Source organism: Drosophila sulfurigaster, chromosome 2L, assembly GCF_023558435.1.
Source record: "Drosophila sulfurigaster albostrigata strain 15112-1811.04 chromosome 2L, ASM2355843v2, whole genome shotgun sequence".
NCBI lineage: Eukaryota > Metazoa > Arthropoda > Insecta > Diptera > Drosophilidae > Drosophila > Drosophila sulfurigaster.
Genome location: NC_084881.1, coordinates 23,439,538 through 23,452,049, shown reverse-complemented (window position 1 = coordinate 23,452,049; position 12,512 = coordinate 23,439,538). Strand labels below are relative to the sequence as shown.

Here is a 12,512-nt window from a genome sequence, read left to right as displayed (position 1 = left end):
GCAGTACAGCGATCACAGCCTAAGTTGCGATCTTGCTCCAACATAAAAATACATTTTATTTTGTAATTTGTATTGTAAAATTTTGAAAGAATATAATCTCTAAGAAACACGGATTTTACTAAGTTCAGAGTTCGGTTAAATTAGTTTAGAGTCATAGAATTTTTTCTAGATTAAAGAAAAGTTTTGCTACAGATAAAAAGACAACTTAAACTTTGTATAACATAGTGAGAGTAGTACCACATATACATGAATTGTATTAAGAAGTTTTCCCAATAGGCACATCCCGTTGGTAGCAATAATAGTTTTTTACACCACAATACAATGGGGTATAAGACCTTTAATTTTGGATTTTAATTCATGGTCAGAGCATTAAAAAAAATATGGAAAGCGGGTATATTGATGAATTGTAAATTAAAAAGCAACTTATAATAAGATTCAAAAACTTGCGTGCTCTAAAAGTTCACCTAAAGTTCAAAAAATATTTATTTGATAGAGCAGCCAACGATACTATATTGTAGATTATAAAAGTCTGCGTCCAAAATTCAGTATGAACTTGAATGCGGAACTAAAAAGTTCGAAAGCAGAGTGTAATTTTTTTTATTGTGAGCGTAGCAATGCAACTAAAAAGTAGCAAAGCGATCACAGCATATGCAGTGTTCTTGCTCCAATTAATTAACTGGACAACAGGTATTAATTCAAATATTGTTTCTAACTAACTGATAATTACTTTTTATCCGTTCTTAGCACGTCCAGGCTTTGGCCCAGGCGAACAAGACTGGGACCATGTTGAGGTGAGGAAGGGTGCCCATCTCTTCTATTGGCTCTACTACACGACAGCAAATGTGAGTTCATTTGAAGAGCGACCGCTGGTCATCTGGTTGCAAGGCGGACCCGGTGTTGCCTCCACAGGCAGCGGCTGCTTCGAGCAGCTGGGACCCTTCGACATTGAGGGGCAACCACGTGCCAGCAATTGGGTTCAGCACATGAATGTGCTCTTCATCGACAGTCCAGTCGGCACTGGTTTTAGCTATGTGGAATCCTTTGGCGAATATGCTTTGAACAACAAGCAAATTGCCCTCGATCTTGTCTCACTAATGACGGATTTTCTGCGCTCACATCCCGAGTTCCAACGTGTCCCATTGCACATCTTCTCTGAGAGCTATGGCGGCAAAATGGCACCGGAATTTGCATTGGAATTGTATCGGGCTCAGCAACGGGGCGAGGTGCAGTGTCAACTCAAGTCTGTGGTGGTGGGCAATCCCTTTACCTCGCCTGTGGACACCATTTTATCCTATGCCCCATTCCTGTTGCAACAGGGCATCGTGGACAACGATGGCTTTAAGAACATATCGCAAGCTGCGTTAGAGTTGTCGCGATTAATATATACCGGCGAAATGCTGAAGACCGTCAGACAGAATGTAGAACTTCAGCAGTTAATCGGTGAAACCACTGTGGGCATCTTTTCCTCTTACATCCAGAGACGGACTCATGTGGATTATGTCTATGAGTATGGAGGAGATCAAAAGGTGTGTGACTTTATGCTGAATAATGTGACGAAGTCGCTGAATCTCACACACATGCCTGAATGGGTAGTACGGAATCTGTCGGTCTACTTCCATCTCGGCAGCGATCTCTTTAAGCCTGCCGTTCACATAGGTAAGTCTGAGCTACTATTCTAATCAAGAGGATTAGCTATTAAGAAGACAGTTTTCATCTTCTTTACATTTTAGTTTATTTAATTTTGCGATTTCAATCAGTAACGATTTCAGTAGCTTTCATTTCATTTTCGAGACCTTAACGTTGCAATAGCATGTTATAATCCAAAATCCGCCAATTTCTCCTATGCTTATGATGATGTGACTACAGCTACATCTTGTGGCAATTGTATATTAACAAAAAATGGAGTTACTGACACGCATTGGAATGTGGCTGACGCCACTAACCAAATCTCAACAAATGGCTACACGACTTTAACAGTACTTCACATAAGCACTCAAGAAGAAAGAAAAATAGCAATGTGAATGGCAAATACGATCCTGCCAACTTACTGCAAATTTTCTGGCGAATTATCAGATGTGTACAGCTGTAAGCTTTAACCACAACTGCGTCCCAAGTGCCGATTAGAGATAAGACTAAACATTTGTTGCGTAAATTCAAATTGGGCCGCTGAGCACATTCCAATATATTATAGAGAAACATAATATTTACACCCAATAATAATTTTATTAGATTAATAATTTGATTATAACAATGATAATAGTAATTGCAATAAGTGTAAAGATGTTCTGTAGTATAGACGGACCGAAAAATTATTATTTTGTAGATTCCTGAAATCATGTGAGCTAATCTACCGCTAGTCGCATAATTTCATTTATTTAAACTACATCAAATCTATATACATATATGTATTATATAGTTATCTTATAATATTAACGCTGTTTTATTATCCCCATCTCTTTGTTAGTCACTCGTCTGCTGGACGAGACGCCAATCCGTGTGGGCGTCTACTCGGGCATCCAGGACTTGGTCTGTCCCACTCCTGGCACCGTCAACTGGATCAATAGCATGATGTGGGGCCGCAAGAAATTGTATGAGGATGCCACTCGCCGACCTTTCCATGTCAATGGCTTTCTTGAGGGCTACGAGAAGCAGGGCGGAAACTTTAGCATGTTTTGGGTCCTTCGCGCAGGACATATGGTGCAGCAGGATAATCCCGCGGCCATGTCTCACATTCTGCGAGAGTTTATCGACTATGGTTGATAAAAGTGTATCTAGATAATGAAGGGAGCTTAAAAATGGACTCTTTTGATTTTATCATTAAGAGTCATTAAAAAGTATCAGTTAATAATATACGAGTGTAAATATGTAAATTAAAATAAAATTAAAAAATAAAATTAAAATAAATAAAAGTAAAATTTATAATAAAATATAATTATTACAGTTTTTACGACCTATTGTCTAAAATAATGCATTTTCATCTTTAGTGACAGATATTTTTCTGTATTTTAAGTATTTGATGAATTTGATAAACTAATAATTATTATTTTAACATGATATTATTGCTTTTGGTTATGTAAAGGTTCAAGCTTACTAAAAATTCATCTAGAGCAACAGTCTTTACTACTGCTTGCTGAAAATAAAAACTTACACGTATTTCAGTGAGCCTTAATTCCCTGATGAAAAACCGAGTCAAATCCGTTTACTAAACCCATAAAAGGGAACTGCTGTGGATGAAATACCAATAATTCGAAATAGAAAGATATAAACCTTATTGAATTAAGTAAAAAAACTTAAATGACTTATCCGCTTTCAATAAAAACGAAACGGTATTATTATACCAAATAAAATAGCAAAATTTTCTCCAATATAAACAAGTAAGAAAGCTACAGTCGATTGTACTCGACTGTGAGATACCCGCTACCCATTTTAAATAAACCCATATATTTTGCGATGTAATTCTCAAAACATACTAAATATGTTACAAAAATACTAAAATATACCAAATGGTATATGCGGTATATCGATATAGTGCCGCATTCAAAATATACCATAGACGGCACAATATACCAGATTGTCAGTAAAAACAACTAAGACTAGTAAGTAGGCGTTTTTGCCCATACAATAGTATTTCTTTAATAACTTTGACAATTTTTATCTGATCGCAACCAAATTTTCATAACTACTATAGTTATTATTGTATATACCAAACTTTGCAACGCTAGCTTTAAAACTAGGCTTGTTATTCAATTTTTTTTATTTGCGGGGGCGGAAGTGGGCGTGGCACAAAATTTGAAACAATCTTAATCTGTGTGCAAACATAACAAATGCTGTCGGAAAAAATTATAGCTCTATCTCTTATAGTCTCTGAGATCTAGGTGTTCATACGGACAGACGGACAGACACTCAGACGGACATGGCTCTATCGTCTTGGCTGTTGACGCTGATCAAGAATATACATATATACTTTATAGGTTCGGAGATGCCTCCTTCTACCTGTTACATACATTTCCTGTCGGCACAAAGTTATAATACCCTTCTACCCATAGGGTAGAGGGTACAAAAAGGCTATATTTCGTATTTAGGTACTTTTGCAATTACAATAGAATTCGAGGAAAAGTTCGCCGAAAATTCAGCGATTGTTTATTTAATAAAGCCGTAAGCTTATAAATAGAATATTATATTATATATTGGAGAAATTTGCGTCTAAAGTTCAGTATAAATTTGTGAGTTGATGCGAAAGGTGCGAAAGTTGCGAGTGATTTTTCGATTGTCAGCGCGGCAATGCAAGTGAATAACATGAAAGTGATCACAGCCTATGTAGTATTCTTGCTGCAGCTAATTAACTGGGCAACAGGTATTAATTAGGATATAATTCCTAACTAACTGATATGGTATTCTGATATTTTTCCACTACTTTAGCACGTCGTGGCTTTGGCCCAGGCGAACAAGACTGGGACCATGTTGAGGTGAGGAAGGGTGCCCATCTCTTCTATTGGCTCTACTACACGACAGCAAATGTGAGTTCATTTGAAGAGCGACCGCTGGTCATCTGGTTGCAAGGCGGACCTGGTCTTGCCTCCACAGGAAGCGGCTGCTTTAAACAGCTGGGACCCATCGATATTGAGGGGCAACCACGTGCCAGCAATTGGGTTCAGCACATGAATGTGCTCTTCATCGACAGTCCAGTCGGCACTGGTTTTAGCTATGTGGAATCCTTTGGTGAATACCCTCAAAACAATACACAAATTGCTCTCGATCTGGTCACATTAATGTCGGATTTTTTGCGCTCACATCCGGAATTCCAAAGCGTTCCATTGCACATCTTCTCTGAGAGTTATGGCGGCAAAATGGCACCGGAATTTGCCTTGGAATTGTATCTGGCTCATCAACGGGGCGAAGTGCAGTGTCAACTCAAGTCTGTGGTGGTGGGCAATCCCTTTACCTCGCCTATGGATACTTTTTTGTCCTACGCCCCATATCTGCTGCAAATGGGCATTGTGGATCACGATGGGTATACCCAAATAAAGGGAGCTACGGATGAGCTTTCGCGTCTGATTTCTGCCGGCGAAATGGAGAAGGCCATCATACAGAATACAGAATTTCTTAATATGATTGAAAAAATTACTTCGAAAATCTTTATCTATAATATCCAGCGACGAAGACACGTCGATGATGCGCCTGGCTATAGTACGGATCCTAAGATGTTTGACTTTATGGTCAACAATGTGACAACGGCTCTGAATCTTACGCACATGGCTAAATGGAGGGAACTTAATAAGTTGGTATTCTATAATCTCCGCTTTGATATCTTTAAGCCTGCCGTTCACATAGGTAAGTCTGTCAAGCATGGAATATAATTATATAGTTATCTGTTTTCGAATAAAAATAATAGAATGAAAAATTTGTGAACTTTATAGAGTTATAGAGTTAGTAATTGAAATTAATTTATGAAGAGCGCTTAGTGAAAATTATTATTGTGTAGAATATATATTGATTAATTCGAAGTGCTTACAAAATAAATAATAAGCAAGTAAGAAGCTACAGTTGAATGTACTCGACTGTAAAATACGCGCAACTCATTTTCAATGAATGCGAAACAGTGCGGTATTATTCTGAAAATATATCTAATTAACATAAAGAAAAAGTCTAAGATACAGGGAAGTCTATATTTTATTTGTATATCTAATTATTATTACGTTCAAAACATAGCATTCAAAATAAAGTCGATTGCCAAGGAAAGCAGCTCACACCCGAAAGCAGAAGTCTTTCCTTTTTGTGTTTAATTACTGAGTTCCCAAAAAAATTCCATCTCTTTGCTAGTCACTCGTCTGCTGGACGAGACGCCACTACGCGTAGGCGTCTACTCGGGAGTCTTGGACTTCATGTGTGCCACGCCCGGTACCGTCAACTGGATCAACCGGATGTCGTGGCGCCACAAGCAAGAGTATGTGGATGCCACACGTAAACCCTTCCGTAGCGATGGCTTTCTCGAGGGCTACGAGAAGCAAGGCGGAAACTTCAGCATGTTTTGGGTCCTTCGCGCAGGACACATGGTGCAGCAGGATAATCTCGTGGCCATGTCTCACATTCTGCGAGAGTTCACCAACTATGGATGATGTCCCTGCATCTCGCAACCAAAAAAATTCAAAATAAATAAATAAATAGAATAAGTCGAAAAATGAGGGACCTCAGATAATGAATAATTCGATTCTTGTAACAAACTAATTAGTAACGTATAATAACTGTAAACTATTGTGAACTAATCCATTTCTCTTTTGAATTATTATTTTGAAAGCTTTAATGTAGTACTCAAATTTTAATCATTTTAAAGTTAAGATTATTTTTGAAAAAATATTCAACATAATTAAGAAAATATTTTAGGACAAAATAGAATTCAAATCATTATTTTACGATATTTATAATATTTTTTCTTCAATGACAATAATTAATGACCAAATTGAGCGAAGCCAATAATGATAAATAAAACCTAAAAATGATTATTATTTTGTAAATGGTATTATACAACTTATATTTATTACAGTTGCTGAGAAAAACGAATAGTGTTTGCTATTAATTACTAAATTATATTACCAAAAGTGTTATGCTAAAATTTCAGTGATTTAATATTAGCAATGGAGCAATGAATGACAAGCATTTACTTGACTCGCTCCCAAATAAGCACAGTAGGAAAACAGACTACCTGAAAATGAAGTAAATACACTCTGAATCCTCTGAATCCTCCTCTCAAGCCAAGCTAAGTCGAATGTTTCTGAAACTAGTCGCTCATTACCAGAACTTTCTGAATATCTTAACGTCTTACTGTCCACCTTATGTTCCTGAAGAAGTCGAGGCCAGTGAGCAGCTTTACCCAAAACTTTTAATAGACGAACTGCCTTGGGGAAAAATAACATATTTCCCTAGTGCCGAGCGTAAACGTGTAAAACAATAAAACCATTCCAAAGCTAAATATTGATGTACCACTGCACGAAAATCTAAAGAGAAAAGAGAGAGAAAGCATTCGTACTTTCAAATGAACTCGTTGCAAAGCTCTCCAAAACTTAATCGATTGTATGATCGAGCAGCAAACTTATAAATAGCATATTATATTAGAAAAATAGAGAAAGCTGCGTCCAAAATTCAGTGCGAATTTGTGCGTTGAGCTGAAAAGTGTGAGAATTCAGAACGATTCTTCGATTGTGGCCGTGGAGATGAAACTAAAAAACTACAATGCAATCACAGCCTATGCAGTTTTCTTGCTGCAGCTAATTAACTGCGCAGCAGGTATTCATAAAAATATATTTTCTAACAACTTGTCGTGATATTTTCTGTAATATTTCCTCACCTTTAGCACGTCGAGGCTTTGGCCCAGGCGAACAAGACTGGAACTATGTTGAAGTGAGAAAGGGCGCCCATCTCTTCTATTGGCTCCACTACACGACAGCGAATGTGAGTTCATTTTACGAGCGACCGCTGGTCATCTGGTTGCAAGGCGGACCCGGTGTTGCCTCCACTGGTTGCGGCTGCTTCGAGCAGCTGGGACCCTTCGACATTGAGGGCCAACCACGTGCCAGCAATTGGGTGCAGCACATGAATGTACTCTTCATCGACAGTCCTGTTGGCACTGGTTTTAGCTATGTGGAATCGTTTGATAAATACGCTGTGAATAACAAGCAAATTGCCCTCGATCTTGTCACACTAATGTCGGATTTTCTGCGATCACATCCGGAATTCCAAAGCGTTCCATTGCACATCTTCTCTGAGAGTTATGGCGGTAAAATGGCACCAGAATTCGCCTTGGAATTGTATCGGGCTCAGCAGCGAGGAGAGGTGCAGTGTCAACTCAAGTCTGTGGTGGTGGGCAATCCCTTTATTTCGCCTGTAGATACCATTTTGTCCTATGCCCCATATATGCTACAACTGGGCATCGTGGATTACGATGGCTTTAAGAACATATCGCGAGTGGCATCAGAGTTTTCGCGTTTGATATATACCGGCGAAATGGAGATGGCCGTCATACAGAATGTAAAGCTTCAGCAATTGATTGAAGAAATCATAGGAAACTTCGTTTTCTATAACACCCAATGGCGTTCTCATGAGGATGATGACCATAGTTACGGCGAGGGTCCGAAGTTATCCGATTTTATGATCAACAATGTGACAAAGGCTTTGAATCTGACCCACATGACTAAATGGGCGGCACGGAATGTGGCGGTGTATGATGAGCTAGGCAGCGATATCGTTAAGCCTGCTGTTCATATTGGTAAGTCTGCCGAGCAGAAAGTGTATATGAAACAGTTATCTATTTTTATATCCGCTACCCAGGCTAAAAGGGTATTATAGCATTGTGTCTTCGGTATTTTTTAGGATTTAACATATTAATACTATATATAATTTATTGATAACGGGTAGCGGGTATCTCAGTCGAGTACACTAGACCCTAGTTCTCTTAATTGATTATAACCACTATGTTCCCCCACTGTTTTCATCCCTTGCTAGTCACTCGTCTGCTGGACGAAACGACACTCCGCGTAGGCGTCTACTCGGGTGTCTTGGACTTGATCTGTGCTACGCCCGGCACCGTCAACTGGATCAATCGGATGTCGTGGCGCGGCAAACAAAAGTACGTGGATGCTATCCGTCAACCCTTCCGTAGCGATGGCTATCTTGAGGGCTATGAGAAGCAAGGCGGAAACTTCAGCATGTTTTGGGTCCTTCGCGCAGGACACATGGTTCAGCAGGATAATCCCGCGGCCATGTCTCACATTCTGCGAGAGTTCACCAACTATGGATGATGTCCCTGCATCTCCCACAAATAAAAAGCAACTAGTCCAAAAGTCAGATAATGATCATTCACTCATAGTAGCAGTCAAACAATGTAAACTATTCAATTTCTCTTCTTAAAATAATGTAATTTTACTGTGACTTATAATTTGTATTTCTCTGATATTTGGTACTTAATTATTATTAATCATCACGAAATAGATATTATTGAATTTTATGTATTGCTCAAATATTCAACTTATATAAGAAATATTTAAGAACAAAATAAAAATCAAATAATAATTCTTTTTTCAAACAATTTTTTTATACTACAAAGTCAAGTAAAGGTAATAATCGCTGTTATTCGCGAAAAATAATAAAACCTAAAAAAAATAATTCTTTTATAATTGATATCATCGACCTTATAATCGTTAAAGTTCCTGTGGAAAAAAGTTATGTGATATTCTTTATTAAGTTCAAAATCTTATGCTGAATAGATCACAGATTAAATATTAGCAATAAACTATGAAAGATAATCATAAAGTGCAATCTAAGCCTTAACCAATGAAGCAATGTCAGATGTAGGAATTAAAATCAAGACTACCTGCTAACTGAATTTTGAGCAAATTAGCAAACAGTAAAGTAAATTCGCTGAAAACAACAAATTCCGTTTTAAGACTTATAATGAGTACCCATGCAATCCAGCTAGATAGCTGTGGAGAAGTCTTAAGGGGATCACATACTACTACTACACGTGCCAACAATAGTAATGAGCAATAAATACTCTTAAATATATACACAGAAATTTAAAAATATGCGGAACACTTTCGTGCCAAAGTTCATCGATTGTTTATTTAAACGAGCAGCTATCTTAGAAATATCATACTACATTGATTTAAAAAGTTGTGTCCAAAATTCAGTGTGAATTTGTGTGCAGAACTGAGAAGTGATAGAGTAAAAAACGATTCCTCTTCTTCGATTGTGGGTGTGGCAATGCAACTGAAAAATATCAAGGAGATCACAGCGTATGCAGTCTTCTTTCTGCAACTAATTAACTGGTCAGTAGGTAAGTATTAATAAGCATATTTTTTCTAACTACCTTCTCTAATATTTCCCCATCTCTAGCACGTCGAGGCTTTGGCCCAGGCGAACAAGACTGGAACTATGTTGAAGTGAGAAAGGGCGCCCATCTCTTCTATTGGCTCCACTATACGACAGCGAATGTGAGTTCATTTGAAGAGCGACCTCTGGTTATCTGGTTGCAAGGCGGACCCGGTGTTGCGTCCACTGGTTGCGGCTGCTTCGAGCAGCTGGGACCCTTCGACATTGAGGGGCAACCACGTGCCAGCAATTGGGTGCAGCACATGAATGTGCTCTTCATCGACAGTCCTGTTGGCACTGGTTTTAGTTATGTGGAATCCTTTGGCGAATATGCTCAGAACAATACGCAAATCGCCGTCGATCTTGTCACACTAATGTCGGATTTTCTGCGCTCACATCCGGAATTCCAAAGCGTTCCATTGCACATCTTCTCTGAGAGTTATGGCGGTAAAATGGCACCAGAATTCGCCTTGGAATTGTATCGGGCTCAGCAGCGAGGAGAGGTGCAGTGTCAACTCAAGTCTGTGGTGGTGGGCAATCCCTTTATTTCGCCCTTAGACACCATTTTGTCCTATGGCCCATATCTACTGCAAATGGGAATTGTGGATCACGATGGCTATAAGAATTTATCGAGAGCTACGTCAGAGTTTTCCCGTCTGGTTTCTGCCGGTGATATGCGGCAGGCTGTTGACCAGGATGAACAAATTCAAATATTGATTAAGGAAATCACTGAGAATGTCTTTGTCTATAACACCCAACGACGCTATCATGTGGATGATGTCTATCACTATGGTGATAGTCCCAAGTTGAGTGACTTTATGGTCAACAATGTGACAAAGGCTCTGAATCTAACCCATATGTCTGAGTGGACGGCATTCAATTCTCTTATCTTTTTTGGGCTAGGCATCGATGTCGTTAAGCCTGCCGTTGACATAGGTAAGTCCAGGGAGTGTATGTATATATGCATCTTATATATAAAGTTGATAAAATTCTTTGAGGCTTAGGGCATACAATTTAATTTTTAAAAGAGTAACGTAAAGCTCTATTTATACAATTAGTATTTTCAAAAAGTGAAATCACCGGAGATATAAATTGAAAAGTTTTTGCTTAAAGAGTAAATTTAGTGCTCAAGAATTTTTTACAGATTCTTTAAATCATATGTCCGGCATAATTCTCTTTGCTAGTCACTCGTCTGCTTGACGAGACTCCCATCCGTGTTGGCGTCTTCTCGGGCATCCTTGATATTATCTGTGCCACTCCTGGTACAGTCAACTGGATCGATCGGATGTCGTGGCGCAGCAAGCAGTCGTATGTGGATGCTACACGCCGACCTATGCATATCGATGGCTTTCTCGAGGGCTATGAGAAGCAGGGAGGAAACTTCAGCATGTTCTGGGTACTTCGATCAGGACACTCGGTGCAAGTAGATAATCCTGCGGCCATGTCTCACATTCTGCGTGAGTTCACTAACTATGGTTGAGGCAGTTTCTTCTCATATAAATAAATCGCAACTAGTCGAATCCGGGAACTCAAATAATGATTTTTTTTGTTATTTTATAGTAATTGTAAAATCATATAAACTATTTTTTATATTTAACGTTATATTATACAATTTCAACACGATTTTCATTTCTAATTTATATTGTTATCCCTGACAAAAAATTAATATTGTTGGAGCAATAATTTAGAAACCCATAAATAATTATATTTAATAAAAAAAATATGAATTTTAATTTGATCGATTAACAACCGTGGCAATATGCATCTCTTATTGAGCAGATCACTCTGGAGGTGGTTCATGAGTACAAATCGGGGAATGATTCTTTTTCCTTCAACCCTAACGCCTAAATTAAGAAGTTTATTGAATGTGCAGCCAATATTAGACTCTTCCAAGATGTGCTTAATACAGTGATAAAGCTGCTTCGTAAATGGCCATTCCTTTATCGTCTTCGAAGAGAGAGATATATATAGAGAAGGAGGAGAGAGAGAGAGAGAGAACTGGAGATAAAAACAATTCTGTTGTTGATCAGATTGATAATGGTTGCGTTTTTCCCTCACAGAGCTTTCCTGTTCCTTGTGCTGATCTTTAACTTTTCTCAAACACTTCCTAATCTCCTGGGAGAAGGCCAACATTATATATAATCGTTCTATTAGTCAGAAGTCTAATATTCAAGGTGAAAGACTCTTGAAGCGGTGAAATACTGGCGTGCCCACTATCTCTTATATTCTCTGAGATCTAGGCGAACATATGGACAGACATGGCTATATCGTCTCGGCTGTTGAGAGTGATCAAGAATATATATACTGCATGGGGTCGGAGCTAAAGATAAAGAGCAAAAATGAAAATATAATATGGTTGACATAAACGAATATGATAAAATAGATAAGAATATATATTTTTATTCATAACAACAAAAATGGTTTTTAAGAAGATTACTTTGGACTTTGGAAAAAATAAAAAACAAATATCCAAAAATTAATGTGCATTTAATGCAGTGCCCGGCAACAGTTTTATGTTAATTAGCCTAATTAATTACAAATATATATTAATGAATTGATCAATAATAAATATTGCATAGCCATCTAAATACAAAATCCAATAATTACAGAGAGCAAAAAGTACACATAAATATTTACACAGTGCTCTAGGA

The 12,512-nt window shown here is 38.1% G+C and overlaps 3 protein-coding genes across 6 annotated transcripts; all 3 read left to right on the top strand.

The window, feature by feature from the left end:
* Positions 1–599: 599 nt before the first annotated feature.
* On the top strand, positions 600–9,036 carry LOC133848461 (retinoid-inducible serine carboxypeptidase-like). 4 transcript variants are annotated; one of them, XM_062284039.1, is made up of 3 exons: positions 600–687; positions 7,349–8,260; positions 8,497–9,036. In XM_062284039.1, exons 1-3 carry the CDS (start codon positions 615–617, stop codon positions 8,790–8,792), a joined length of 1,281 nt encoding a protein of 426 aa, XP_062140023.1. In that variant the 5' UTR covers positions 600–614; the 3' UTR covers positions 8,793–9,036. The 4 variants fall into 4 exon arrangements, with proteins under 4 accessions (XP_062140023.1, XP_062140043.1, XP_062140034.1 ...); XM_062284059.1 differs by lacking the exons at positions 600–687; positions 7,349–8,260; positions 8,497–9,036 and adding exons at positions 4,240–4,354; positions 4,420–5,331; positions 5,821–6,274; XM_062284050.1 differs by lacking the exon at positions 600–687 and adding an exon at positions 4,282–4,354.
* On the top strand, positions 732–2,760 carry LOC133850837 (retinoid-inducible serine carboxypeptidase-like; the record flags this gene model as incomplete). The annotated part of the gene is made up of 2 exons (XM_062287068.1): positions 732–1,656; positions 2,465–2,760. Coding segments are annotated over 2 exons (1,221 nt in total), but the record flags the coding sequence as incomplete, so codon positions are not given.
* A 646-nt stretch (positions 9,037–9,682) lies between the features above and the next one.
* On the top strand, positions 9,683–11,388 carry LOC133850677 (retinoid-inducible serine carboxypeptidase-like). The gene is made up of 3 exons (XM_062286828.1): positions 9,683–9,826; positions 9,886–10,797; positions 11,046–11,388. The coding sequence occupies exons 1-3, from the start codon at positions 9,754–9,756 to the stop codon at positions 11,339–11,341; spliced, it is 1,281 nt and encodes a 426-aa protein (XP_062142812.1). The 5' UTR covers positions 9,683–9,753; the 3' UTR covers positions 11,342–11,388.
* The last annotated feature ends 1,124 nt before the right edge of the window (positions 11,389–12,512 follow it).

Bases quoted from the DNA above. Each gene is read 5' to 3' on its own strand.
- LOC133850677 (XM_062286828.1), top strand. From the start codon at position 9,754: ATGCAACTGAAAAATATCAAGGAGATCACAGCGTATGCAGTCTTCTTT. The intron at 9,827-9,885 runs GTAAGTATTAAT...CCCCATCTCTAG, and splicing joins ACTAATTAACTGGTCAGTAG to CACGTCGAGGCTTTGGCCCA. The intron at 10,798-11,045 runs GTAAGTCCAGGG...TCTCTTTGCTAG, and splicing joins TAAGCCTGCCGTTGACATAG to TCACTCGTCTGCTTGACGAG.
- LOC133848461 (XM_062284039.1), top strand. From the start codon at position 615: ATGCAACTAAAAAGTAGCAAAGCGATCACAGCATATGCAGTGTTCTTG. The intron at 688-7,348 runs GTATTAATTCAA...CCTCACCTTTAG, and splicing joins ATTAATTAACTGGACAACAG to CACGTCGAGGCTTTGGCCCA. The intron at 8,261-8,496 runs GTAAGTCTGCCG...ATCCCTTGCTAG, and splicing joins TAAGCCTGCTGTTCATATTG to TCACTCGTCTGCTGGACGAA.